Source organism: Diuraphis noxia, unplaced genomic scaffold (assembly GCF_037042655.1).
Source record: "Diuraphis noxia isolate RWA-SAM2 unplaced genomic scaffold, SU_Dnox_SAM2 contig0002, whole genome shotgun sequence".
Classification (NCBI taxonomy): Eukaryota; Metazoa; Arthropoda; class Insecta; order Hemiptera; family Aphididae; genus Diuraphis; species Diuraphis noxia.
Genome location: NW_028301712.1, coordinates 56312847 through 56340135, shown reverse-complemented (window position 1 = coordinate 56340135; position 27289 = coordinate 56312847). Strand labels below are relative to the sequence as shown.

Sequence of the window (27289 nt, the reverse complement as noted above, 5' to 3'; positions counted from 1 at the left end):
GCCACCTCCCAACACTCAAATCTTCACCCTACACATGCACTTCTTCCAGATCACTCTACGACTTCTGTTACTTATAGTTATACTATTGTAAATATGTAAATATCTTATTATTGTAAGCACCTTGTTACTTAAGTATATTTTATTACCTATGTAATTTATCCTTAGTACCTTTAAAAATCTTTTAATTATCACGTTATAATGTTAAAAATATTATGTAAACTGTAAATATCCCTAGATTTAGATAGCCTTAGGCTAGGAATGTCTTATGTTAATAAAAAAAAAAAAAAAAAAAAAAAAACTAGTGAATTTATTGAATCAACATTATTTTTTATAATTCTTAATACTTTTTAGACATTGTAATCAGTTAAATTCACTATTATTTATAATTCTATACTTATTTCTTATATATAGGTACCTATAATTTAATAATCCATAAAAAGAATCAAATTTTAGTTTGTACAGGCTACAGAGTAACTTAACGATGTGTTTTCATCAATAATTATAGGTACTTTTCCAAATTAATATTTAACTTTCTTGAGAAACCGCGACCCGCATTATAACTGTTGCATACAGCTTACGATTAAATATTATGACTCATTAATTTGTGGTTAAAATCAATTATACAAAAATAACAGAAACTTCATCCGTTTCACGAAACAAATTTTTTTCTCCGTACACTTGTATAACTAATTTACTTAACACAATGCCTATGGAAAACTTTTCACGAAACGTACATGGACATTATTTTAGTTGTGCAGAACTTGTACATCCCCATAGCTGATATCGAATCGATATTATCTATACATGATACATGTTCGGAATAGGCTTGAAGGCTTCCAGAAAAAAATTAAATAGAAACTTTTGAGAAATGAGACTAAATATAGAAAAATTTCACAGTGTATTTACTCAATTAACAATAATATTATTATATAATTAAAAATATTTTATAATACTTTGAAAAATATATTTTGTGAAAACACAATAGTTCCTAAACAAGTAAACAAAATTCAGATCGAATGCATTTAATTCACGTACCTATACCATTTAAATACTAACATTGTTATTATTAAAAACAGCTACGTAAACCTAACTGCAACGTCTGCAACATATGCATTTTGAACTGAATTCTCATTCATGATCATTGTTATGTTGATAATAGAGAAGCAATGAAGCAATGAACAAAATAAGAGTAAATATCTAGTTACTTTAATTAAATACCTATGATAAAATAATATGCAGGCATATTTTTATGGTGTAACATTTAGATTTAAGTAACCTAAAATTGATCTTTGCAAATTATTATAAATATTTATATGATAAATTATTTTAGTCAAATGAATATGAAGAAACGTTGATCTAAAATTAAAAATACATCACCAGACCAATTGATAATAGTGTTAATAAAAAAATAAGATACTGTACAACAAACAGCACTTATAGTCATGGATCAATCAAGGCTCAGTCAAAAGAAAGCGCCAATGTTAGGGGAGGACAAATTGAACATATTAATATGTCTTGGGCCCTGTTAAAGGGCCTCGCGATTTTTAATCATCGTCTTAATACCGTGAAACACATTAAGATTTTACATTGATAAATCATAAAATATCTATACATTTATTGTTCTATACTGCACATATTGTATAATATTAATATTATTTCTATATCACCAGTTATTTGGAAAACTATATCCAAAATTAGCCATAGTATGAAGTAAATCGTTATCGATACGACGAAAGAGTAATATTTTGACAATAACCGCCCAGTAGGATTGTAGGAGTATAGGTACCTACTATAATTAATAATATAAATATTTATTCCATGTCCTAAACGTCTCAACTCAAAAGGGTCCTATCACTGGATAGCTTCCCTTCTCATGTATCCAAAGTCACTATTATAATTGTAAACATATTTGCTTTTTGTATTTTACTATGCAGAGATTGTAAATGTTATTTTGTTAATAAATAAAAATAAAATATTTATTATCTTTATAGTTATTGTTTTCTCTGTTCTTTATTTAGAATGGTTTTCCACGTATTGCCGTATTATAAAAAGGGCAGGCGGCATCTTTGTTTTTAAAATTTAATAATTTAATATTCTAATATAATAATATAATATTATGTTTGTCAATTGAGTATTTGAAATTTGACCGCAACTCGCAGTCCGCGGTCTTATATTTTTTCAACGGTTTCTGCATACCTACCACAAAAGTAACTAGTAAGTTTTCATTTTATAAAATTATTATTACAATTTACTATTTAATTTGAGGCTCTGTCAAACAGAAAGCGTTATTTTCACATGGCGTGATTTTGTAAGTTGTTATGTACAACGTCGCGTAATTCACGCGTGTGAAAGCACCACGCCGACGCGCGACGAGCCATTTATCGCTTTGACGCGCGTTCTGTTTGTTCTTTATAGTACAACCGTATTGCGTGCGTACTGCGTATCATGACTAAATTAATAGGTATGATCACAACTTTGAAAATACGCATACCACCCTTGCCTCGTCTACCGCGAAGTTCTCCGCTTCTATTATATCTATTGCCGACCAATGAAATGCGGAGAAATATGAGCAATGGTTTTGTTTATAGAATAGTGGGGATATACTCAAACCGGACGAAAATGGTTTTTTTGTAATCACACCTATTTACTATTTAGGTTAGTATAGTCATGTTGCGTATCTAGTGTATCATAATAATTAGTTAAAATATTTATTTTCTACCGACGTCTATTGAATTATTTCAATGAAAACGAATATCGTAAGTAAAAATATACTGAACCACAATATATACATAATATGTTTTAACTAAATTGATCTTTGGGCTTCTTGAATATTTGAAAAATTACAGAGAAAATGGAAAATGGAAAAAAACTGATGGGTCATTTCCAAATATTACAATCGCATTATGAATAATTTTGAAGATACCATGTAGCATTGACTAGTGCAAAAAGGAGTTTTTCAAAACTCAAAATAATTAAGTCGTATTTAAGATATTCAATCTAACAAGACAAATAAACCAACATTACATTGCTATTTGCTCTCAATTGATCAAGAGATATCAAAAAATTATTTATAATCAAATCATAATCATCAACGCCTTTACTCAGAGCAAATCGAGAAGAAAAACATTTTAGTATAAAATTAATATGTTCCTAATGCAATTACAAATTGTTTTATTATTAGTAAATAATTTTGTGTTAATACATTATACAAAAAAAAAGAATTAGAATAACCTAATATTATTTTTAATATTTCGAAGAACAATTGTATGTTTATTTAAAAGTCTGATATTAAAAAGCTAAATCATCTACGATCAACTATTGTATGTTTAATATCTATATTAATATTTGTATTCAACTTTTTGATTTAGAGCGACAACTTTTATCTTTTTATAATATTTTTATAGTTTTTCTTGTATTATTATTTCTTTCTGTTTTCATTCAATACATATTTAATTTAACATAATATTAAGATCACTATATAACTAACAATGACTCTCGATTATTTTCAATCTTCATAAGATAAGAAATATTCTTTTAACCTATATTACCTTCTTTCTATTGCTTAAATTTCAATGGCAATACCAAAAAATACTCTATCTCTCCTCTCCCCCCTTAAAAATAATAATGTACCTATTCAATATAATGTAAATTTTAGACTCTAATATCAGTAATTTTTAACTTGGATCTTGTTATTTTTTATCCAATTTAGTTTTTACTATGATAAACCATAAATATTACAGTTTAGTTGTAGGTAGTAGGTATCTACTAAAAATATAGTAATTTATAATAATCCATCAATATACTAAGACTGATAATTTTAAGCTGTAACAACTATAATATACCTACTAGGTAATATTATTAACTTTTTGTTTAAAATGTGGATAGGTGGCAATTTATAATAGGTTGAACTTCGGAACTCGGTGATTTTAAATGATTTTTTTTTATTATTGAAGTTATTGAACCCGGTAATCCGTAAGCAGAAGAACTTTACGCAGACGTTTATATTATAATTAGAGATGTAGTAACATTAAAAGCCAAAAAACAAAGTTTAATTTGAAAGCATTATATTTTTAATGAAATTAAAAAATACGAATAGGAAAAAACAGATTTAAGTTTGTGAAATCTGTATTGTATTATTTAAAAATATAATTGTATTTTTAAGTAATTGAAAAAAAATACTTGACTAATTTTATGTACTTACCTAATTGTATATTTTATATTTATTTAAAAAAAAAAAAAATAATAATAATATTAAAACGAATTAATGCCATTCATATATTTTTGTTTTATGAATTAGTAGCCCGATCCCTGGGTGCCATTTAGAAATATATTATGTTTAGTTTGTGACCCGGATAATAAAACGTTAATAAATATACAATAGTGTATACTTTGTAGACAACATGTGACATAATACTACCAACCACCCATTTTTTTGGACAAAGTACCTAATTTTACTTATTTCTAGGTAACACCTGGTACAGCCAGGTAGGTATAGCCGGTATAGGTAATATTGGTATAACTAACATTTATTAGCTATATAGTTTAGGTTATTAGTTGGTAATAAAAATAATGCTATATGACCTACTTGCGCCGTGCCACTATCCACATTTTTTTTTAATTCATCACATTTATAAACACTACAATTATTAAATATAATACTTACAAAATCATAAATTTCATAAGCTATCTAAACACTATAATAGCAGGTACATATTCATCTCAAATGAAACTATCTCTTATGCAGAATTATATTGCATATTGCAATTCATATTGCAGAATTTTATTATAAAATTTACACGTTTATCCGGGAGTAAAATTATGTAAAATTGGTTTTGCTAGTCCATAAAATGATCAAGTACCTATTTGGCTATTTGCCTATCGGGTAAACATGTGACACGTGCCGTGGAAGTAAAAAATATTATTATTTGTCACATCAAGGCGACAAGACTCAACAAGCTCACAAATTCACCGTATTAATTATTAAATCCATTTATTAAAAAAATAAATATTTCAAGTCCGTATAATATTTTAACAAATTGTTTTAATTTATTATTGACTGCTAAAATGACAAAATGTAATCGCATTAAATTAAATGAACTAACCGCATAAATGTAACATAATGTAAATTATAAATCATAGACTATACATAGTCATAACATTAGGTATTATAATGTATTATGGTGTTTGAAATAACTGATAAACTACTGATGTATTTATTGTTATCAGCGATCGAAAGTTATTAATAAAATCTAATAATAGTTTTTTAATCCTTTTCCCAAATTTGTTATGATTCAATAGACATTTATTATTTTTAATGCAGCGTATTTTGTTAGCACGTGTCTAGGCCCTAGGTACTATGCACTATACAGTATACAGACATATAGTACACACTACACACTACACAGGCACGCCCGCAGAGATGTGGCTCACTAGGTGCAAAATATTTTTAGTATTAGTATAAGCCGTGGAGGGTTACGCGTTCGCCCCCCACACTCCCTAACAATAATGCAATGGCATATGTTATTTATAATCAATGGTGATTATAACAAATAACAATATATATCTAAAACTTGACTCGGTTTATTTGTTAGTTCTAGTAAAAATGTATATTCTTATTTACATTAATACATTATTAATCATTGAAAAAAACAATGCCAATCACCTAGAACTCAATCAAATATACAATAATAATAATTATACTATCATAATAGCTTATTTATAAACAGTATAATACGCATACACCAACATATTATTATAATGACGAACGAATTTACCCATAATGAACTATAATATACACACAGATAATGAAATTAGTAATAATATTATTGGTTACCAAAATAAATGTATTAATAGACGCGTGGTGAAATGCGACTGGACCTAGATGTACCAGAATGCGACAAACGACAGTTTCATAGAATAGGTAGGAATTTAATATTTACCATATTGGGTATAAATTATAAACAGAGAAGAAATTTTTGTATTTTATTATATTTTATTTAAAAAATCTAAATTATTACAATTCTTGGGTGGTGTATTTTCCGTTTATACCACCTGCCTCCTCCCCCCATCCTCCGACTGGGCGTGCTGACACTAACAAACTCAAGCCACAGCATATTGAAATTTTGTGAATTTTGCCAATATGATTAATATCATTTATTTATGTTCTTATTTATTATTAATAAGATCCATGAAGTATCTAAATAATATGTAAAAAAACAAAACTAATATGATTAATAGCCAATAGGTGAACAGGGCTCAAGGGACATAATATTATACACTCAATTGTATCTTTGCGATTATGAAGGTTCATGAAATTATTAACGATATTTAAAAAAAAGTATTCAGCGTTGTAAAATTATTTTCTTTGCTCGAAATCTAATGGGTTCATGAGTAGTTAATCTCCCATTTTCCGTAGGTAGGCTGACGGGGGCACCAATTTCTTTTCATGCTTAGTCGGCTAGACAATAATGAGACATTCACATTATTAATATTACTAATTTTGTTCTTATTGATATCAATACCACAGCAATTCGTTCACAATTTTAGAACGTTTATAGAGGAGTTAAAAAATAGGGGCCCAATATTGACAACAGCTGGTACTGTCCAAGTAAAATGGAAGTCAGCGTACGCCCGTATGGCGTACGCCTATAATTTATTATAAAAATAATAAATAAAACTATTTATGATAATAATATGTGCACGGCGGTCGCCAACACCGTCTTCAATTAATATTTTTAATGTAACACGTGACAATAAAATTATTATTGAATAGCTACGTTTTTCGGAGAGTAGTGGTCACACTGTACAAAAGTTGGTTATTATTTCCGCATGTACAATATTCATGTCTTTTAATAATAATAATTAATTTTGCTATTTTACTTTTACTGTTTTCCTTGCCGATTCAGAGTTCAGACCGAATGCCGACGAATGCTCTTTGCTCACTGTCCTCTGGACTTAAATGTCTATTATACTTATACAGCCCAAAGTATCACTTCTGACCAATTTGTAAGATCATTATAATATTCACGAGTATTATAATCTATTAACTTTTAAGTTTTGGAAGTCCGTTAAAGTATCCTACAGCGTTTGCCTTCACTCCTTCCAACACCGTTACACGTTTGATTTTGAATAATATCGAGGTAAGTGAGTACCTATTTAACGTCAATTATAAAATCGGCTGCTGTACGCCTGTTCGTTTATTAATTAATGTTCTGTAAGTACATGCACATTAATATATTATTATTAAATCCGTATGTAATACGGTTGCTTGCCGCCAAAAATGTCAACAATTAAATTTGGTAGTTGGCGATATTTCACTGATTGTCAATGGAAATCTATGTCGAACGCCATTTAATTTCATTACGACTGGCTGTTGTTGTGGTGGTGTATTCTCATGTGTCGTTATTATTATTTTAATTTTTGATTAAATCGACTTGATCCTTTCACTGTGAAACTGAATTTTTATGAAAAACATCTTATATTATGAATTTTAAGCTATTTACTTTTTTTTAAATGTCAACTACTAAAATTAGTTTAATAAACAAATTTGATAGGTTATAATAGTTAGTGACAGGCGATTAGCATGGGACAGGTGACAGATGGGATGGCACTCAGCAGTGTCACTCGATAAAGTTATTACCTATGATCATAACTCATCTGAAATCGAAATGAATGTTTTTTTTTAAACAGAATTCCTTTAATTTTTTTTAGTTTTTACATGATATAATACTACTTTGTCAGGTACATACTACCTTATATGTTTGTTATAATACCTACCTATCTAAATATAATTTACCTATTTACATTAAATTAGGTACCTATATTCTTAGAATATAAATATATATTAATAATGTGTTTGTGTACCTATGTCATACTTGAATTGGTTTTGTTAATTAATATCAATATGTTGGCCAGATCTTTACTAGGTACTAGTAAATAGTGAAATATTTTTTTGATAGAGAAAACTGCAAAAGGTACTTTTAAATTAAATATAATAAACATAATATTATATTTATTGTTAAAATAATCATTACAATATTTACCTAAATTAAAATAGTATTAAACCTTAAATATTATTTGTATGATGGTATACCTATCTCTATAAATAAATATAATATGTAAATACCTACCTATATAGGTAATAAATTAAATATTTTTAACTATAGAAATAATATAGATTTTAAAACCTACATTATTATATAATCCCATTAACAAGTTAGGTAGGTACAAGTAGGTAGGTACCTATATAAACATAACAAACAACCCAACATGTAGGTATTTCTAATATTTTAATTCATTACTTTTGAAAATCAAACGTAAACAGCTTTGAACAATAAGTACTTAACTATTTTTTAGTTTAAATTTTATGAAAGATAAAGTACAAGTATGCTGAGATCTCTGTTAACCTACAATTATTTTTTTACATTTGGTAGATAAAATAGTTAAAAATACTTATTATTGATTTACAAAAATCTTGGATAATGTAGTTTATCAAAAGTCTTTTTCATTCTTTAATTACCTATTTTAATTGTCAGTTATTGTATTTTATTAAATTGTTTTATTTTTTAACTTTTAAAATTTTTAATAGTTCATTTGATACTTTAATTGGTAAGTATTAAAATAATGGTAATTACATACAATATCTTAACATACAGTAAATATAATATATTATTTATTTTGTTATTTACCAATTGTTAATATACAGTAGAAATTTTTGATAATGATATTCGAGGGACTGATAAAAACAACTTGTAGTCAATATCAATCATAATGAATAAAAAAAAGTTTTCTTATCAAAATCAGTAATTATGTTGGTTATAAGTACACTGCATTATATTAAAATCAAAAAGTGTTAACTATAATAAATTATGTCTATTATTAAAAAGCAAAGTACATTTTTATTATATTATTATTTATTAAAAATTAAAAAATCGGGTAAAAGGGTATCACTGCTGTATAGTAGAGATGGAGAGTAGGTCACTATAATGGATGTGATACTTATATTGCAATGACAGGTATCATTATATACGAAAAATGATTCTGAGCGGAGATGATTTGTCAGTCTAGGATATATTGCATTACCTATATTTAAATTATAACATATTTTATACTTGTGCAATATTTAAATATACATTTTATGCACACAAAAAATGGTTTCTATGTTGACTGAAGTTTTTTTTACAGTTATTTGAAGAAAAAGTTATGGGGAACCTTGTGTTAGCTATTTTAACCTTAGTTATAAGTCACAACAATTTTAGGAATTTTCAACTTCATAATTCCATAAAAATTTTCGCGATTTTGACATATTTCGTAAACATTTTATCATTAAATGCTTATTAACAAATATTGAGACTAACGACTTTTGATTTTTTTTTACTACAATAATTACAACTTCTACTACTAAACTTTGTATTCAATTTTAAAGATTTTTTGGATAGCCAAATTTTTTTTATTGACATTTCATTTTTTGATTGGATTCATGATTATAACTTAAATATTTTTTCTCTTATACATATTGAGGGTTAAAACTAAATAAATATTTATTAGATAGATTTTGTAATAATATTATCTCAAGCCAATATTTAATAATCATTTCAGATAAGTATCTATAAATAATAAAATAAAAACTCATGATGGATTTTGTGGAATCTATGCAATTTCTTATTTTTCAAACTATTATTAAAAGTAAAAGAATTTTGATTACCTAATTAGATTATCATTTACTGTGATAATTTATTATTTTAAATGTGATCTTATTTTTATCAATTTTTACACCTGTTATTTTATTGAAATTAAACACAATACAAACTGTTCATATTCAAATATCTAAAACTAAAATCAAAAAGTTAATGCATGTGATTTAAAAAAAAAAATTAGATTTGTCTTTGGATTATGAGATAAGTTATTTATACTATGAGTATTGAGTAATTATTTTTTGCATTTTTGTATTTAAAAATACCAGCATATCCAGCAAATAAAGTCTGAGCATGCTTTTACAATAGAACCTCTCTAATCCGTCACCTTCTGGACTGGGGGTGTGGTCGGATTATCAGAATATACAGAACATTTTTATTTACATATTACATACAAGATTATATTAGAAATTTATTATATTTTACAATACTTAGAAAAAAAGCCAGTTATAGATTTTTGTTTAGCAAATGATATTCTAGACTTAGCTCAGACTAACAAGGGAAATATTAAACTAGCAACTAATTTTATATATCTACTACAAATTGAAAAATCCAAATTGTACTTTTTAAATTACATACATAGTATTCATATCAATAATACTATGGTCGGATCAACCGGAGCGGCCAACTAGCCGAGGGCATACAAGAGTAGTTCTACTGTATATTATAACAAATGAATAATATTTACAAGTGCACTTTAGTTATTAAATATTATTCAGGTTTTATATAATTAGTATATGGCTTATATCTAATAATTAATTTACACGTATAGCATCTTAAGGTACCTATATATTTCTTGTAATTTTCCCCGCAATTTTCAGTGTTGTAACATACTTATATTGTTAATAATTTTAAAACCAATAGTGAAGTCAGATTTAGTTTTGAATTTATAGCCATTTTAAGTCCGATTACCAACCCAAAGTGGTTTTACAAAGTTTTACATAAGTTGAGGAATGTATAACAGAAAAGTTCCCATTTAAAATATTGTTACCTATATGTTAAGTATTTTTTCAGATGTCAAGTTTTGATAAAAGCCAAAGTTGGACAAAACCCAGTGATAATGATATTAGTATAAATATAAAGGAACACATTAAGCATGGTCGTCATAGGGCAAAGTACACTTTTACTGATGATCCAGTAAGTTTAAATTTACAATAAACTTTGGTTTCCTGAAAACTGTAATAAAGTATAATATTTGTTTTATTTAAAAAATTAATTTTAAACTCAATATGTAAAATGTACAAATTATTAAACTAAAGAAGGTTGAAAATAATTTGTAAATAGTGTAAAAATTCTTAAATTCTAATTTTATAAATTCAACCTAGTAAGTATAGTACAAATATTTGCTTTTATATACAATTTTAATGCCTACATAATTTAATAATAAGTTTTGCTTCTAATATTTTTTGCTAGACACACGGACACGGGATAATTAATAGTGTCCATTATATAAAGGTTTCTTGTCATACCTATCTTTTTGCTTGGAACTTATTATTTGGTCTGTTAAAAGACATGTTTCGCTGTTATTAGTACAGTTTTAAAAACCACTTAATAGTAATGGCAATGTAAATTACTACAACAAAATAACTTATTTCTTTTTTTTTCACATTAGTTATTACACTAATTAAAAAAATATTTTCAATCTAAAATGATATAAAATATAATAGTTATATCTATGTAATCAAGGTAGCTAATGTACTATTTAAACTATAATTATGTTTAAAATAATTTGCACCAGTAATAAATGCTCAGTTTTCAAATTCTTGAAAAATAAATTTAATTTTACTTTCAGACTGATATTATTGATCATAATATCCAAAAATATAATGGTACTGATCATATAAAAGCTCTACATGCATACTTGGAGGAAATGAATTTAGGGAAAGTTGAATTTACCGTTTTTAAATGTAAATCAAAATCAAAAATACCTGCTCATTACGCCAATATTAAGGTAATTTTGTGTAGTTATATCTTATTATACTTTAGTGTAAAAATATGAATATATACATATATATTATGAAATAATACAATTTGGCATACTTTGTTTTTACAATAAACATGTTTTATAAGTCAATATTCATTGTATGAAATGGTTTCATCTTCATGCTTATTGTAAACAGAGTGATCCACTTAACGTAAGACACTCATTTTTTCAAATTTGTATTTTTTAAATACCTATTCAAATTTTATAATAGTTAAACATTTTACATATTACCTATTATTTTAACCCTTAGTTTTGTAGCTGAAACCACTATCAACTTTTGGTTTTTAAATTACAACCTATAAAAAAATATTTTTTTGTGAATTTAAATTTTTGAATAATCCATTGTGTATTTTTTGTTTGTTAAAACCAGACACGAGATGTTAACATATTTTGTCCTAGTTAATAGATAACCATAGTAGGTATCTATTATAAACATTTATTTTCATACTAATAATAAACTATAAGATAAGACGATAAGAGTATAAGACATTATATCATCCCATCCATGTCTTTATTATCTAATATCTATGACGTGTGTAATGTAATAAGTATTAATAAGCCGTCCTGATTACTCTGATTCAAAGGTTATTGATTTATATGAATGACCAACAATTAATAAGAACAAGTGTAAACAAACACAAAAAACTTCTCCCATATAATATTTGAATTGGCTGTATCTCAATGTATTGAATCAAAATAAAAAATTCAAACGCAAAAGTTCTTAAAAAAAATAGTTTTATAATTTGCTGATATTAAATATTGGTGTTACCATTTAAAAATCCAAAGTTGATTCATATTTATCATATAATAAAAAGTGTGAAAATATTAGGAATATTAATTATATGTACCTACCTAGATTTCATTAAATTTCAACATTTTCAAAAAAAAAAAGTGTCTTATGTTAAATGGATCAATCTGTATATAATGTAATCATAGGGGTTTCCACCTCCCCCTCTCCAAATGGAATAATTCCACTAAAAAAGTAAAAAAATTTTATTTATCTAATTCATTAATACTTCTATATTTCAATTGTTTGTGATACTTCCTTGAAAACTGTTTTCATTGTTTCTAGATTTTTTATACGATTCCAGCGTAAATCAATTTTGAGCACACTAAACGCCAGCATCATAGCAACATTTTAACATTTTAAAAAAATTGGCCAGCAATGCGCTTGCCGCTTATGCATCATATGTATTCTTTTGCATCAAGCAATTTATTCATTGATTTCTAACATATTTCAATTTCACTTAGTTAATATTTATTTATTGTAAATATCTGAAATTTGATGTGGCCATTGAGAACAAATATAAAAAAAAAGTTGGTTGTTTTTGAAATTAGTCACTGACATCACACTTACAATTAGGAAGGCTTTGAATGTGTTAGGACGCTACACCCGCATGTGTCGTCTACGTCTTACACGCATACTACATAGCAAATTTTCATTTGCTAGATTTAATATTGTGCTGTTAGTTTTGATATTAAAGTGAATTGACCCATTATCAAACTTTTTGGTAGGAACATTATTTGTGTTCTCATGTTGGTTTTTTTACGATATTTTAATTTTTACATGAGTTATGTGAATTTTCAAATATTCACACTTAACATGCTTATAACTCATTTAAAAATTTAAATATCGTAAAAACCCAACATGAGAACACAGATAATGCTCCTACCTAAAACTTTGATGATGGCTCAATTCACTCTAATATCAAAACTAACAGCACACTATTGAATCTAGCGAATGAAAATGTGGTATGTAGTATGCGTATAAGACGGAGACAACACATGCGGGTGTAGCGTCCTCTTAAGAAATTTTTGTTTAATATAATGTGCAAAATTATTCAACATAATTTTTTTTCAATCTATTTTAGTTCTTATTAATTTCATATTTTCATCACAATATACACATGAATAAACAGCTGCATGCCCCCCGACACAATTTTCCAAACCATATAGCAATTTGTTGTTAATAGTCTTTATTATTAACGATCTTCCTCTTAAATTGGAAAAAAGTATCCATAACGCATTTTTTTTTTTTCATTTACCAAGCTCATTATTATGTATATTTATTCTACAGCCCCCAATTAAAAATAACTATATTTGTTCATAGAGGGAAGGAAAGTTGTCCAAATACCATATAATTATGTATGTTCTATGTTATACTTGTCATGATTTAAAATTGGTATCGACATATTTACATTCAAATAATATGATATAATTTTTGTTGATATTTTGTATTGATAAAGCATTTGTTATTAATTAAATGTAATAACTAAGGCTCGGATGTTGTTGCACTAAAAATGTGATAAAATTGATTGCATTATTGCTGTGAAAAATACTTATAATTGCAATAAAAAAATATTTTGTACCAAAAATATATTAACAAATTATTTTATGAAATGGATTAAGTCATTTTATTAAGTAATATTATAAAGTTTTATTAGATAGGTTTTAAACGAGAAGATAATAAAAAAGATTCAAATTCAAACTCTCGTCAGTTGTCATTAAAAATCTGGTTAATTGTGCGGTCTAGATTTTTTCAGAAATCTACAAATAATTTTATCAAAATTTAAAACTTTTTATTTAAACTATTTTTGATTTGATTAAAAAACCCTTACCTTACCTTAAAAATTATTGCACTGTATAATCTAACAACAAAAAAGTGAAAAATAAAAAAATATAGAAAATTGTATTGAAAATGACGTCAATCAACAAAATTGCAATACAATTGAAAAAAGGTCAAAAATTGCAAAAAGTTGCACTTAAAATTTTTATATATTAATTGGTACTCGTTTGAAATAAATTTATAACTTCTTAGCAACGAATCCGAACAATAGAAAAAAATTGCAAATGCAACAACATCCGATCCCTAGTAATAACATACTAAAACCACAACTTATTTAATTATTTTAAATTATCAAATATTTTTTTTTTAAATAGTAAAAATTTTGTCATCTGTTGGCCAACATTTTTTTTCGGAAACCTTTTTTCATGCTAAATATATAATATCTTAATAATAATATGTACGCATTAAAATTTTAAATTAAATTTTTCGTATGGTACCTATATTATTTGTATTTTCTTTTGAAAGTAAACAATAATTTCTGGTTTTAGCTTGGAAATGTGTCTCTTGCTAGTTCATTTCCGGAAAAATATTCCCTTCCTGAAGTGGCCGAACAAGTAGCTGCACGTAATGCATTAAATATATTAAGGAAGAATCATAGTTATAAAAATATTCCCTTCACTGAAGATATTTCTATTGTTGCTGAAAGATTGGAGAAGGTCTGATTTTTAATTTTTAATTGTAATATTGGTAATTTATTTTAATTGTAATAATTTACAGGAATTACAAAAAAATTATGCTGGACTTTTTTGTGATAAAGTAGAAGATATTTATAAAGAAGTCTATAATGAGCAATTGCCTTCAAACTGGTTAAATCGACTTGGTCAGTTAACAACAAATATTGCAATTGAAGATCTACCTAATCAGAACAAATCCATTTTATACTATGATGCTTCTTCTGTATGTACACTAAAAAAATATATAATTTTAAATCCTTAATTTTATCCAATGTTTATTGACTGTTTAAAGGAAAATAAAAAAAAACATACAGAGCTTATGAATAATTCCGTGACTGAATCTTATGAAGACTTACCTATTATGAAATTTGTTGATAAAACTGAAAGGAGTGTTACTGTGGCTAGCGTAGACAGTAATTACACATTTTGGGTTCTTTTTGTTCATGACAGTATTAATGTAATTATAAGTTATTTCTTTTTTTAACATAGTATTCTGGTAAATTAATCAAAATTATTTTTATAGGATGATTATGACACTCTATTTAAATTAATGAACATGCCAAATGAATCAAAACATTTTATTAAAATGTTCAGCATTGAGGTTTCTGATGTGTATGCAGTTCAAATACAAGATGAATGGTATAGATTTCAAGTCATTAAAATTGAAGATGATAGTGTTACTGGCATTTTTATTGATTTGGGCATGGAGTGGTGTACTACTAAAAGTAATGTTATGTTTTTGCCTCCTAAGTTTCTAAAAGTACCTTCACAAGTAAGTTCCCAGAATAATATTCTAAGTAACCAATTATTCTTAACTAATATTGTAATAATGCTATGATGTTCTCAGGCTGTGAAATGTGCGTTAACATCTCTATTTTTTGCACCTTATTTTAAAGTTGCTAATGAGCTATTTCATAAAATGCTTTTTGGAAAAGAATTTACTTTAGTACCAGATGATATTGAATGTGATGTTCCATTAGTCACATTGTATGATGGAAAGACTAATATGAATAATGTGATTAGAAAAGCCATTACCGAAAATACAAATTTTGATAAAGTATGATAGCATCTTTCCTTATATATTTATAATTAACTAAATGTCTAATAACTGGTGGATATGTATTTAAAAGAATCATAGAAAACGAGGGTTTTAGTGTTTGGTAATAAAACTTAATCAAATTGATCTAATAGAGCCAATAGGGGTGGTGTAAAAATATAATCTCTAGTAAAGAAATCTCAAATAAAGACTCCAATGTTAAAATTATGAAAAAGTATATTTTCAACATTAAGAAGGAAAATAATTAGCATATAAATGGTCAATATTTTCAAATATTATAAATTATAATGTGTACTTATATATACTAACTGCAGACATAATGGATTATAAAAAGGTATAACTTAATCTTTAATTTTATGATATTATACTAATTTACCAGAATTCGTTTAATTTGTCACGTTCTGTTGTGTGGAGTAATTTGACTTCATTAGTATGTCCGTTACTTATTGATTCAACAATTTTTTTTATGATTAAATTTTAATCTTTTGAATGGTATATGTATATCATTCTGTTTTTTCACAAATATTAAAGATACCACAAAAAAAAGAAAATCAAGTGCATTTTAGAACTAAATTTAACATAAGACAAAATATTTTGATTTAAGAAAATTAACATCTAATTATAACTAACTATTATGACTTAAAATATTGCATTGCCATACTAATTATATGACTTAATTATTGAAAACTTATTACATATTATAATTTTCTATTCTACTCTTTAATTATTAGGAGAATGCATTATTTCATTTTTGAGCATATTATTAAAAAAAAACATTTGTTATATTAAGTTTAGAATAATGGCTTATTGAATATTTTATTTTAGAGACTATAAGTATGATATTTAAAATATTAGTTAAATGATATATATATATTTAGTATATTATATATTATATCATTAGATTAGATCCTTTTATTTAACTTCTAATATTTTAATTTACAAATGAATTACTATTTTATTTTACATACAAGTAATAGGTATACATGTATTATTACAATAATATGAAAAGTCTCTTAATATTAGTACTTAGACTGAATAACTTATTTAAATGTGCAGTAAATTGAATAATTAAACTAAAACTCATTATTCTTTGATAAAGAAAATAACCTTTTCATTACATTATTATTAAATTTTATGGAGTTTGAACATTTTTAATTAATAGTTTATATAAGTAATAAGTACCATTAATTTATTTTTTTCAATAATTTCTAGATTCATGAAAAAAGTGAAAAAGCTAGTCTTGCTTATATTGCTGATGGTTATGTTTATCTACATCCACCAAATGAGACATTGACAATTATGGAATCTATACTAGATTCTATTTCAGTATCTCAACCTCTTGACAATCTGTATTCCAAAAACAGCATTTCGCCTCATAAGTTATATCTTGTTAAATGCCCAGATCTTCATTTGTGGAGCAGAGCAATAATCCATGATTTTATATTTACTGACCAAAAGGTCAGTTATTTTTATACAGAGTAAAATTGATATGTATTTATGTATACACATACACACACACACACACACACACACACACATATATATATATATAAATTTCTATTATATACATATATATTTATATCTGTTTATAGTTCAAAGTATTCTTCATTGACTATGGTAACTATGGTTTCATTGATCAAGATAAATTTATCGATTTGCAGTCATTTGATTTATTGTTGTCTTCAATTGGCCCTCAGGTAATAATTTGCCTGATTCAATGTTTTAAGAACTTATTTTATTTTATCTTAAAAGCATACCTCTGTTCAAAAACTATTATTGAGTATATCATAATCATTTATTAAATTTTGATATTTATATGACAAGATTATTTTATACTTATTGCAGAATATATTTGTTTTTTTTACCTACCTTTATGATTTTATAGGCTTTAAAAGTGTCTTTTCATCTATTTCCACCGGAGAATCTTGTAGATCAATCTCGATCCAGAGCACTGTTTGAAATGATCAATGAAAAATCTTTGGATATATTTGTAGTTTCAACTAATAGTGATGGTATTCAAGTAGTTGAAATATTTGATGCTAATGATCAAAATCCAAATCGACTGTCTTTTAATACCCAATTATATCAAAGGTAAATTAAATATATTATATATATTATTATTTAAAAAAAAAAATATTTATTGTCTTAAACATTTTTTAATATTTTGTAAGGCTAAAGCTTATTATGTATGCCATTTATAACAGATCTTTGGTCATGCAGTTCAATGATTATTATTTCATAATTTAAAAAATTTTTTGTGTACCTAATTGTCCTAATTTATATGTTTTGTATGCAATTTTACATTTCTTTTTATGTATATTAAATGTGTGAACTATTAATTTCAGTACAAAATGATTTTCATTTGTCAAGATTATATTGGCTTTTGGATTATATTACTATTTAGTATTTAGAACTTATAGCATTGAATGATTATTTTTTGAGAAATGTATTAGAAATTAATTATTGTTTGCTTTTTAATTGATGATATAATCTTAACCAGAAACACTTTGATATAGATTTTATATTATCCAATATTTAATTTAAAGAAATTAATTAATGATAAACATCTATAATTGTGATAAAATTACAGTTTATTATTATATAATATTAAATCAAGTGATTCACAATGAAAAAATACTTGCAAGAATTTGCATGCTGTGCACGTTAAAATTATTATATTTTTCTATATTAAATAGAAATATTATTTACTTTCACAATGGGTTCCACTGGGTTCCAGCTATGAGAGTTCATACATTTTAAAGTAACATTGAGTGTAATTGATGTATTGTCTGAATAGTACTATAGTATTGACATTGGTATTCCAAGTACACAGAATTAAAATTTGTCTGAAAACTTAGTCAACATGTTTTCATTTAAAAGTATGTGAATTTTTTATAATCCTAATACTATTTTCTTTTCTTTTTTCAGTGTTTAGTTGAACTTTTAAAGAAACATTTTTTTTTAGAATTTACATCAAGACTTACTCATAACTCATAAGTGAAGTATTTATTATTAAATTGTCAAATAAATATTATGTTATTTAAAAATTCATCTTATTTATTTTTATGTTAATATGTAATAGTTTTTTTTCCATTTTATTTATATATTTTTTAAAAGTGTAAAACTTGAATTCACAAAATAAACAAAACAAATGTATGCAAACCCATTAGTTTTATATATTTGTTAATATAATTTATCAGTTAAGGTATAAAATGTTTGTTATTAATTGAACTAATTCAGTGGCTCATTGCTTAGAGCCCAAAAAAATTAAATGTCTGATCAAATAAATTAATTCAATGGTGGTGATGTAAGAACTTTTTTGTTGAATCAACGTATGCAAGATACAGTTATGAGTTATCGATAACAAAAAATATAATTCTTCTATATTTTCCCTGACACTGACTATTAATTGGCAGATATAAAGACTACAAATTGTAAACATAATACATGTCTAGTGGTTGTACACAGGCACATATTTAAGGGGATGTGTACTCTTTACCTGTATAGTTAATTATTCAGTCCAGCGTTTCTCAATCCTCTCCCCCCCCCCCCAAATTAGACTGTCTAATCCATTTAGGAGGCGGTTAATTTATTTTAAAATTTTTTCCCCTAATAAACGTTATACAAGATACAACTCTTTGAATTGAACATAATATAAAATTATAAAGTAACAATTTGCGTACATCAACAGAGTGGTTGGTTGTTATTTGTTAGCAAATAGCAAATAATAATAAATAAATAAGTGTAATTCCACAAATATTTTTTATGACCATGTGAAGAGTTAAATTTAAATTAAGAATGTATAAGATATTCACGCTTCAAGGAATTTTATAAAAGTCTCTTTATAATATTATGTACTATACATATAGTTAATAAAATCATACTGGAATCAAAAAGAATAATATTAATATTATAATATAGGTAGGTATGCAATATTTTTTAGCAAAACTTAAATGAATCTACCAGTCACTAGAATCGCTTTTCATAAACAAATTTATCATCCATTATAGTGACTCATTCAAGCACTCTTACAAAGCAGAGCGTTACCCACTTATTTGCCCATCTTATTTCTAAATTTTAAGGGTATAGGTTGATCTTTTGAACTAATTGTTGTTATATACTATATCTTATATATTGTGTTATAAATTATAATTATGTTATACGTGATTATTTGCAATGTCTACAGCACCTTAACATAAAACTTAAAAGTCAATTCTGACGTACCTACCGTAGGATGGTGTAAATATAGGTTCGTAAGTAGTTTAAAATTAATCTTAATATTTTGGAAGTTTCATTGTGCATAGAATATGATAACAAACCTAACTAATGATAAAAAGTTCCAAGTATTCGATTAAAATATTTGTATCACCAAAAAAAATTAATAAAATTACCATCTGACATCTGTTATGTATAAAAATATTGAAAAAAATTAGTTGATTTCCGTTTGATTATCAAATTTTATCGAAATATGAACTTGGAAAAAAAAATTAAAAAACAAAATTATGCCCATTTTTAATATTTTTAAATTGCTCCAAAAATAATAACCATTCATCATCCTCGTGTTTTACATATTTTCAATAGTTTTGTTTAAATATTAAAATTATGTATAAGGTGTAATAAATTATTTCCTTCTACACAACAAAAAAAGAAGCTAGATCGGCCCAGCTGTTCATGCATGATGACTAATGACGATACGTCCTGCTGCAGGTAAATATGGATTCATTTTCATACAATATATTTAAATATATTATATCGATATACATGATCAGTTATAAATAAAACTACAAAAGTGTAATGCCGATTTATTGCGAGAGGGGGGGGGGGGGGGGCAGTTAACTATAGTATTTGATCCTTGGCGCTTAAAGCATAATGATTAAATGCGTCAATGTGTGTTGGATGAACGTAGAGTCTATAACTGTAGACGTTTGTGTTGTATGTTCAGTCATAAAAATATATACACGTATATTGGACAAAAGATCGGACCAGAAACAAATGAAACCACCTCTAGCAAGTAGGAGAAACGACTACTCTTAAAAAAAAAATAGTTATAGGTACGTGTTGTGAGACTGGGAAAGTTAGAGTAAATATCTGGTAACCGGTATAATATAAAAACGTTTTACAGTAAGGGGATTGGAGTAGATGTAGCGAAGCCTCGTGAGTAACGGGAACGGTTCGAGGCGGGGATTGACATTTGACAAGGAGACTGGAGAGATAGTATTGAAAAAACCATACGCAAAGGTTTTTGGTTTAAACTTTCGTTATGTTGCAGGCCACTGATCAGCCCACGTGGATAGGGCAGGATTTACCGTAGGTACTCATTTAAAGCCTAATATCTCGTTGTTAATTGAATTCACCACTGGCCGTAACTACTGGTGTCCCTCCACACTATCAGTATTTAATTAAACGTACAGTATTTATATGTATACACACATATGTATATATATATATATATATAAATATGTATAGATAGCATAATATATGTTATCTCTGCCAATCTCGGGGACGCTGCGGGTTGTGTTTTTATTACTCGGGAAAAAGAAAAGAAAATCCTCACATAAATGTAGATTAGTTGAAAACACAAAACGGTTGCTGTGTTATCGTCACTAATCATTGTGTGCAGGCTTAGTCGGTTGCAATTATTTTCCTTCTTTGAATCCACCACTGCTATCTACTATTATATCTGTATGTGTGCGTGTGTGTGTATTGCAGTGCACAGTATTGCAACCAGTGGCGTAGACAGGATTTTTTTTAGGGGGGGGGGTTTAATAACAGAATACATTTTACTACGACCAAATGATTGTATTCCTATATTATAAACATTATATTTTTGATATAAATACGGCTAAGGGGGAGGGTTATAACACCCAACCCCCCCCCCCCCCCTGGCTACGCCACTGATTGCAACGAGAAGGAAAGAAGTATGTGTTTGATAGCAGCTGCGTAAAAACTAATTTCACACGAAGGAGTTTAAAATTTATAGCAATTATTATTATTTATGAAATATAAATTAATTATTAATACAGGTACCTGCATATTATACTTAATAATTTAAAATAACTACGAGTTATAACTATGGTGCACTGGTGCATGTTTGAACGATGGTGGTTTAGCTTTAGAAAATAGTAAAATATTAAATAGATAAATTGGACTAATGACGAAAAGTCGAACAACACTCGTTAATTTATTCATTTTCAATTGTCAACCTATATATTATGTTATTAGTATATTATTATTATTAAGTGTATTGTACACACATATAAATAGATTATACAGTGAGAGCTATTCAGTGCCGCATTTCTGGATAAATACTATATAAGCACGTGCTTATAGCATTTATATGGTACCTACTTACCTACCTATCAGTATTTAGTCTCCCCACGAAAACCTACTGGGAAAGTCGTTTTTCTCATAATTCGTGTAAACTGCATCATAGGTATAATAATATACTGAGTCACAGGGAGAAATTATGTGGACTTCAGAGAATTAAGCTCCGTCAAAACATACAAACAGACATCCTTCCACCTTTCCACCATACATACTAAGTAATCGTTATTCGTTGGTCACTGCTCTAAATAATAAATATAAAATAATTTTCAATTAAAATATAGCTAAAACACATTAGAGGGAGAACTTTAGCTGTGAAATTATCGTTTTAATTTTTTTGATATCAAAACTAGGTAACAAAAAGTTATTCAAAATAAAAACGATACTTCACAGATAATGTTCTCAACTATATTGTATATCAATTTAGGATCTTAACTATACACTACAATCTGAATTCTGAGTTGTTCTGTTCCGCGCCAAACAGTTTTAGCTATGTTGTAGGTACATTTTTAAAACTAAACTAATTCAAGCGGAGGCAGCGTCGTCTTAGAGTAAATGTTAATACAAAATATGCTAATAATATATTACACATAAATATTAATTAATTATTAACACGTATTAATCGTTTATTATGTGAAATAAGAATCACACTTAGGTTTTTCATTGTGGTAAGAGGATATGCGAACGCAGAGAACGACTATATGCAATGTGATACTTCTAAATATTAGCTCCCCTGAAATTATGGGAAAAGTCCGCTATGACTGGGCCTTTTTATCAACTATGAAAAATGAATGGAAATGTGTTAAGAGAAAAGCCAAAATTACTTATATTATGTAATTTATTTATTGAAGCTAAATACTTAAGTTTTATTAGATCCGTTGAATCAATATGAACTTATTGACACTTTATTCTTCGATGTTGTTTAAATTTGAAATATTAAAATAAGTACTATCACGCCATTCTCATCTCTAACGTGAAATGTTAATATTATAATTTATAGATAAATAAACATAATATATGGGCTGCATTTCAAGTGTATCATCCACTTTGTGGTGGTAAAAGCACAACTTACTAAAGTAGTAGCTATTTTGCAGTGTAGTCTGATTGAGTATCAATTAGATTAGGTACCTGTTACCCGAATTAAGCTCGACGAATATAAACAAAACAAAATCTTTGCAAACTTATTTTTAGCGTGTCCGCTACATGCCCACATGTGCACCCTCCTACACTCGTGACCGTGAAATTATATTTTGCTAACCATCTATAGTCGATCAAACGTTCAAACGTTTTTAACTCGTACTTTTTTTTAGTTTGCTAAAAGTACTATTATTGGTACAATATCAGTATATGACATTAATAGTATTAGTATACCTTATCAATTTACTATAAATGCGGTGTGACGGATACCATACACACGCCAGTACGCCACGAAACTCAATAAAAGAGTATAATATTATGTGGAGTCGTAGAGACTTAAGTGTGAGAGTTCCGAGCGTATATTATTATTATTATTGTAACGACCGCCGTGCGCATTGCAGCTCCCGACGTGTATATTTTTGGCTTAAGTCAATTCTTCGTATATAGATGCGAAATGTGTGTATGTATATGCAAATAATTTGGATTAAAATTCAAACCTCGATTCCCGAAGTCATTTAAGTTTGGGCTTGGTGGCTCGTCCCATGCCCCGTCCCTCAGCCAACGGTTGGTTCGTCGCCGGATTCGGAACCCCGACTCGAAAACGAAAGATTCACAGCCTCCAAGTCATTATTACGCTGTAAAGTCACAGCGACAGTTGTGGCGGCGACGGGACGGGTAGAGGATGGGTAGCGCAAGGACTGGGTTGGCACGTGGGGGAGGAGTGTTGAACCAGGGTGAGGATCTGCGGTATTAAACCGAAGTGTCGCGTGCTAGCGTGGGCGGATCTCGTGGAGCGGCGGAAGGGAAGGGTACCGTTTAAAACCGTCGCATGTATTGTCGTGCTCACCTATATATATATACATATAATATTATTATTATGTACATATACGTGTATATATTTATTATTATATAGCTGCCGTGCCGGTCCTGCTCACGGGTTCGTCGAGTTTCGCCGCTGATATTATTCGCTCGATGAATATTAATTTCGCGGTGTTAATTCGCCTCACCGTTTATATGGCTTTGTTTGCAACGGCGGAGAATCGTATTTATACATAATATTATGTATATATATATATATAATCTAAAGGTACCTATATTGTGGTCGCGGTCGCGTTAAAAACGTGATCGCTGTTAAGGCGGCAGCGTTGGTGAGGGTTTTTGCATTTGAATAAAACGATTGGCTCTCGCGCGCCTTGTATAATATTATTATTATTATTATTATATGCGTTTGTGTCTGTCTACTTACCTACCCTGGCCACCACACCCGTAGAGCGACATCGTCGTTCGTCATTATTATTCCCAACAGCAGCATTGGTGGTTTTTTTTCGGCACAATATAAATAACATCCGGTTGGCAGATGCCACGCCGCGTAGTAGTTAATCGTACAGGGCCGCCGCCGTCGCTTCGAAACCAGCGATATTTCACCATTTAATAATATTATGTAAACGTTTCGTCGTTATTCACAAGATGAAATAAGAAAAATTATTTTTTTCGGCGATTGTAAATTTTTCAAATTCGTCTCACGCCTACGTCATCATAATAGTTTTAATAACGTTATTATTTTATTACTACCCATCAATTGATAATAATAATTATGATTTCACCTCTAAAGCTGCAGGTTACACACTGAGAGCGGTTTAAAACCGCGTCCGCCGTTTTGTTTGCACACTACAAGTGGTTTTTTCGGCGCCTATTCAACAATAGTGAATTTCATAAAATAAATATTGGCGCGATTTGAAGCAAATTATCAGTTGCGTCAAACACGTGGTGGAGGTAAGACCTTTGTATTTGATTTTAGTTTTCAAGTTAGGCTATTAAGTGTTAACATAAATGTTACCCATATAATGGACTTATTAAACGACGTTGAAGCGATAGCTGTAGCATAATATATTACAAAAACGTAACAGGCGCGGTTTTGCCTGTTGGTATATGAATATATGCCAATTAAATTACCCATGTAATCCGCCGTAGATTAAGACCGCGACCAAACCGCTCACCGTTTAACCAGCTCAAAGTATCTACCAGGGCCATCCGAGTACCTATTATAGATGGGCTTCATTCTAACAGACGGTAAGAAATACCAAAACTGTTACGTCGAGAAATAATGATTATTCCGCGATTGTTTCGAATTTCGGTTCATATATTCCTCTACTATGAACTCAACACGATAAAGAATTCGAATTCATTTATATAATTTATATTGTATCCATATACCATATAGATATAGATGATAATATTAAATACCTATGAATATAAATATAAAAATATACGATATACCTAATAAATTATAATACAGACACGAATGAAAAGAAAATACTACAAACAGCAACTTGTTCCTTAAATTTCAAAAATATATCTTAAATTGTAATATAGTTTTATTTGTGTGTTATACTTATACTACGTATGAATTTATTTTTAATTGATGTATGTTTAATTCATCGAACATTGATCTTGCTTGACATCAGTGGCGCCAAAGTCCAAAATTTTACCTATGACATCAGACATCTCCACATAAAATTTTGACACCCACCTATTTCTTATAATTACCTTAACTTATAGTTTTTATGAAATATTATCAACTTTTAGTTTACAATTGACAGTAATATCTAATACATGCAATTATCCATATCGTAATATATTTAAAATGACAAACGTTACCCTCCTACCTACTAAAATCATCTATGACAGCTGTCATAGGTAAATATATATTTTGGCGCCACTGCTTGACATTATAAATAAAAAAACATTATTCTAGAACAGACATTTTTTTAATAACTTGGTTTAAAAAGAGACATTGTTGACGTATGTTTAGAAATGAAGGGAGAACGGAACAAGATATTTTAAAAAAACATTAATTAAGATACCATATCGTCCATATCTTCTTCTTCAAATCTCTAATAGGGGAACATGATAACTGATGGGTAAGTAATAAGGATAACATTCGAAACTCGTCTTCGTCTTTGTTGTATTAGGGTTTTAACTTTTTCGTTTTTTTTTAACCTTTGCCGCCGTGACGGTATTTTATATTCGTAGCGTGAGTAGTTATTATTTTTCGGCGCGTGTGTTTCGTTCTCAAAAACGATGTGTAAATATTAACATAATTTGTATGCCCAACGAATCTATCGTATTGCGTTTTGTCATCGACAGCAATTTTATTTCACATTTACTGCATTTCCCTCACATTCACAATAATTTATAACACACATACCTACCTATTGTCATATATTACCTGTTCATAAATTCATAATATTAGAACTTATGAAGAACATTTATAATTATTTGGGCTGATAAATTAGACTACAAAAATATTGGAAATTTGGTAACGTAAAATCTTTGTTTAGCATCTCACGTGGCAAAATCAAGAAAAATAGAGACATTATTATTATAGTTGTGGTATACAGACTATATCGCATACCTGCAGAATATTATAATATCGTGCCACTGTTTGCAGATATGACGAAACTATTAATCTATTCTAAAAATAGTTATAAATTTATAAGTAATATACTATCTTTAATCGTGTTATAGTAAATAAAATAATATGTTTTTATTTTCATAATGATATGACATATTTTACATTATTAAAATATCCAATTTATATTCATATTATTAAATATGTCAATCATGCTCAAAATTGGCAATGTTATGGTCTTCAGAAAGGTATAGTCTATACCGTATAGGCAATAATATAAGTACTTATAGTAAATACATAATAATATTATATTTTAACTATGAGGATTAATGAGTATATATTACGCGTGACACATTAGTTACTTGTCAGTTGTCACGGTATAC

General features: G+C 27.7%; 2 protein-coding genes across 4 annotated transcripts in view; one reads left to right on the top strand and one right to left on the bottom strand.

The window, feature by feature from the left end:
- The window catches only part of LOC107164967 (glutamate receptor 1-like), a 194479-nt gene that overhangs the window by 73713 nt on the left and 93477 nt on the right, over positions 1–27289 (bottom strand). The gene's annotated exons all lie outside the window — the stretch shown is intronic.
- LOC107164965 (tudor domain-containing protein 7-like) lies at positions 6870–19174 on the top strand. 3 transcript variants are annotated; one of them, XM_089221318.1, is made up of 12 exons: positions 6870–7139; positions 10707–10829; positions 11485–11643; positions 14791–14958; positions 15020–15199; positions 15269–15433; positions 15500–15748; positions 15824–16033; positions 17246–17491; positions 17626–17730; positions 17919–18124; positions 18962–19173. In XM_089221318.1, the coding sequence occupies exons 2-12, from the start codon at positions 10707–10709 to the stop codon at positions 18966–18968; spliced, it is 1818 nt and encodes a 605-aa protein (XP_089077444.1). In that variant the 5' UTR covers positions 6870–7139; the 3' UTR covers positions 18969–19173. The 3 variants fall into 3 exon arrangements, with proteins under 3 accessions (XP_089077444.1, XP_089077445.1, XP_089077446.1); XM_089221319.1 differs by having other exon boundaries at positions 6870–7143; XM_089221320.1 differs by lacking the exon at positions 11485–11643 and having other exon boundaries at positions 18962–19174.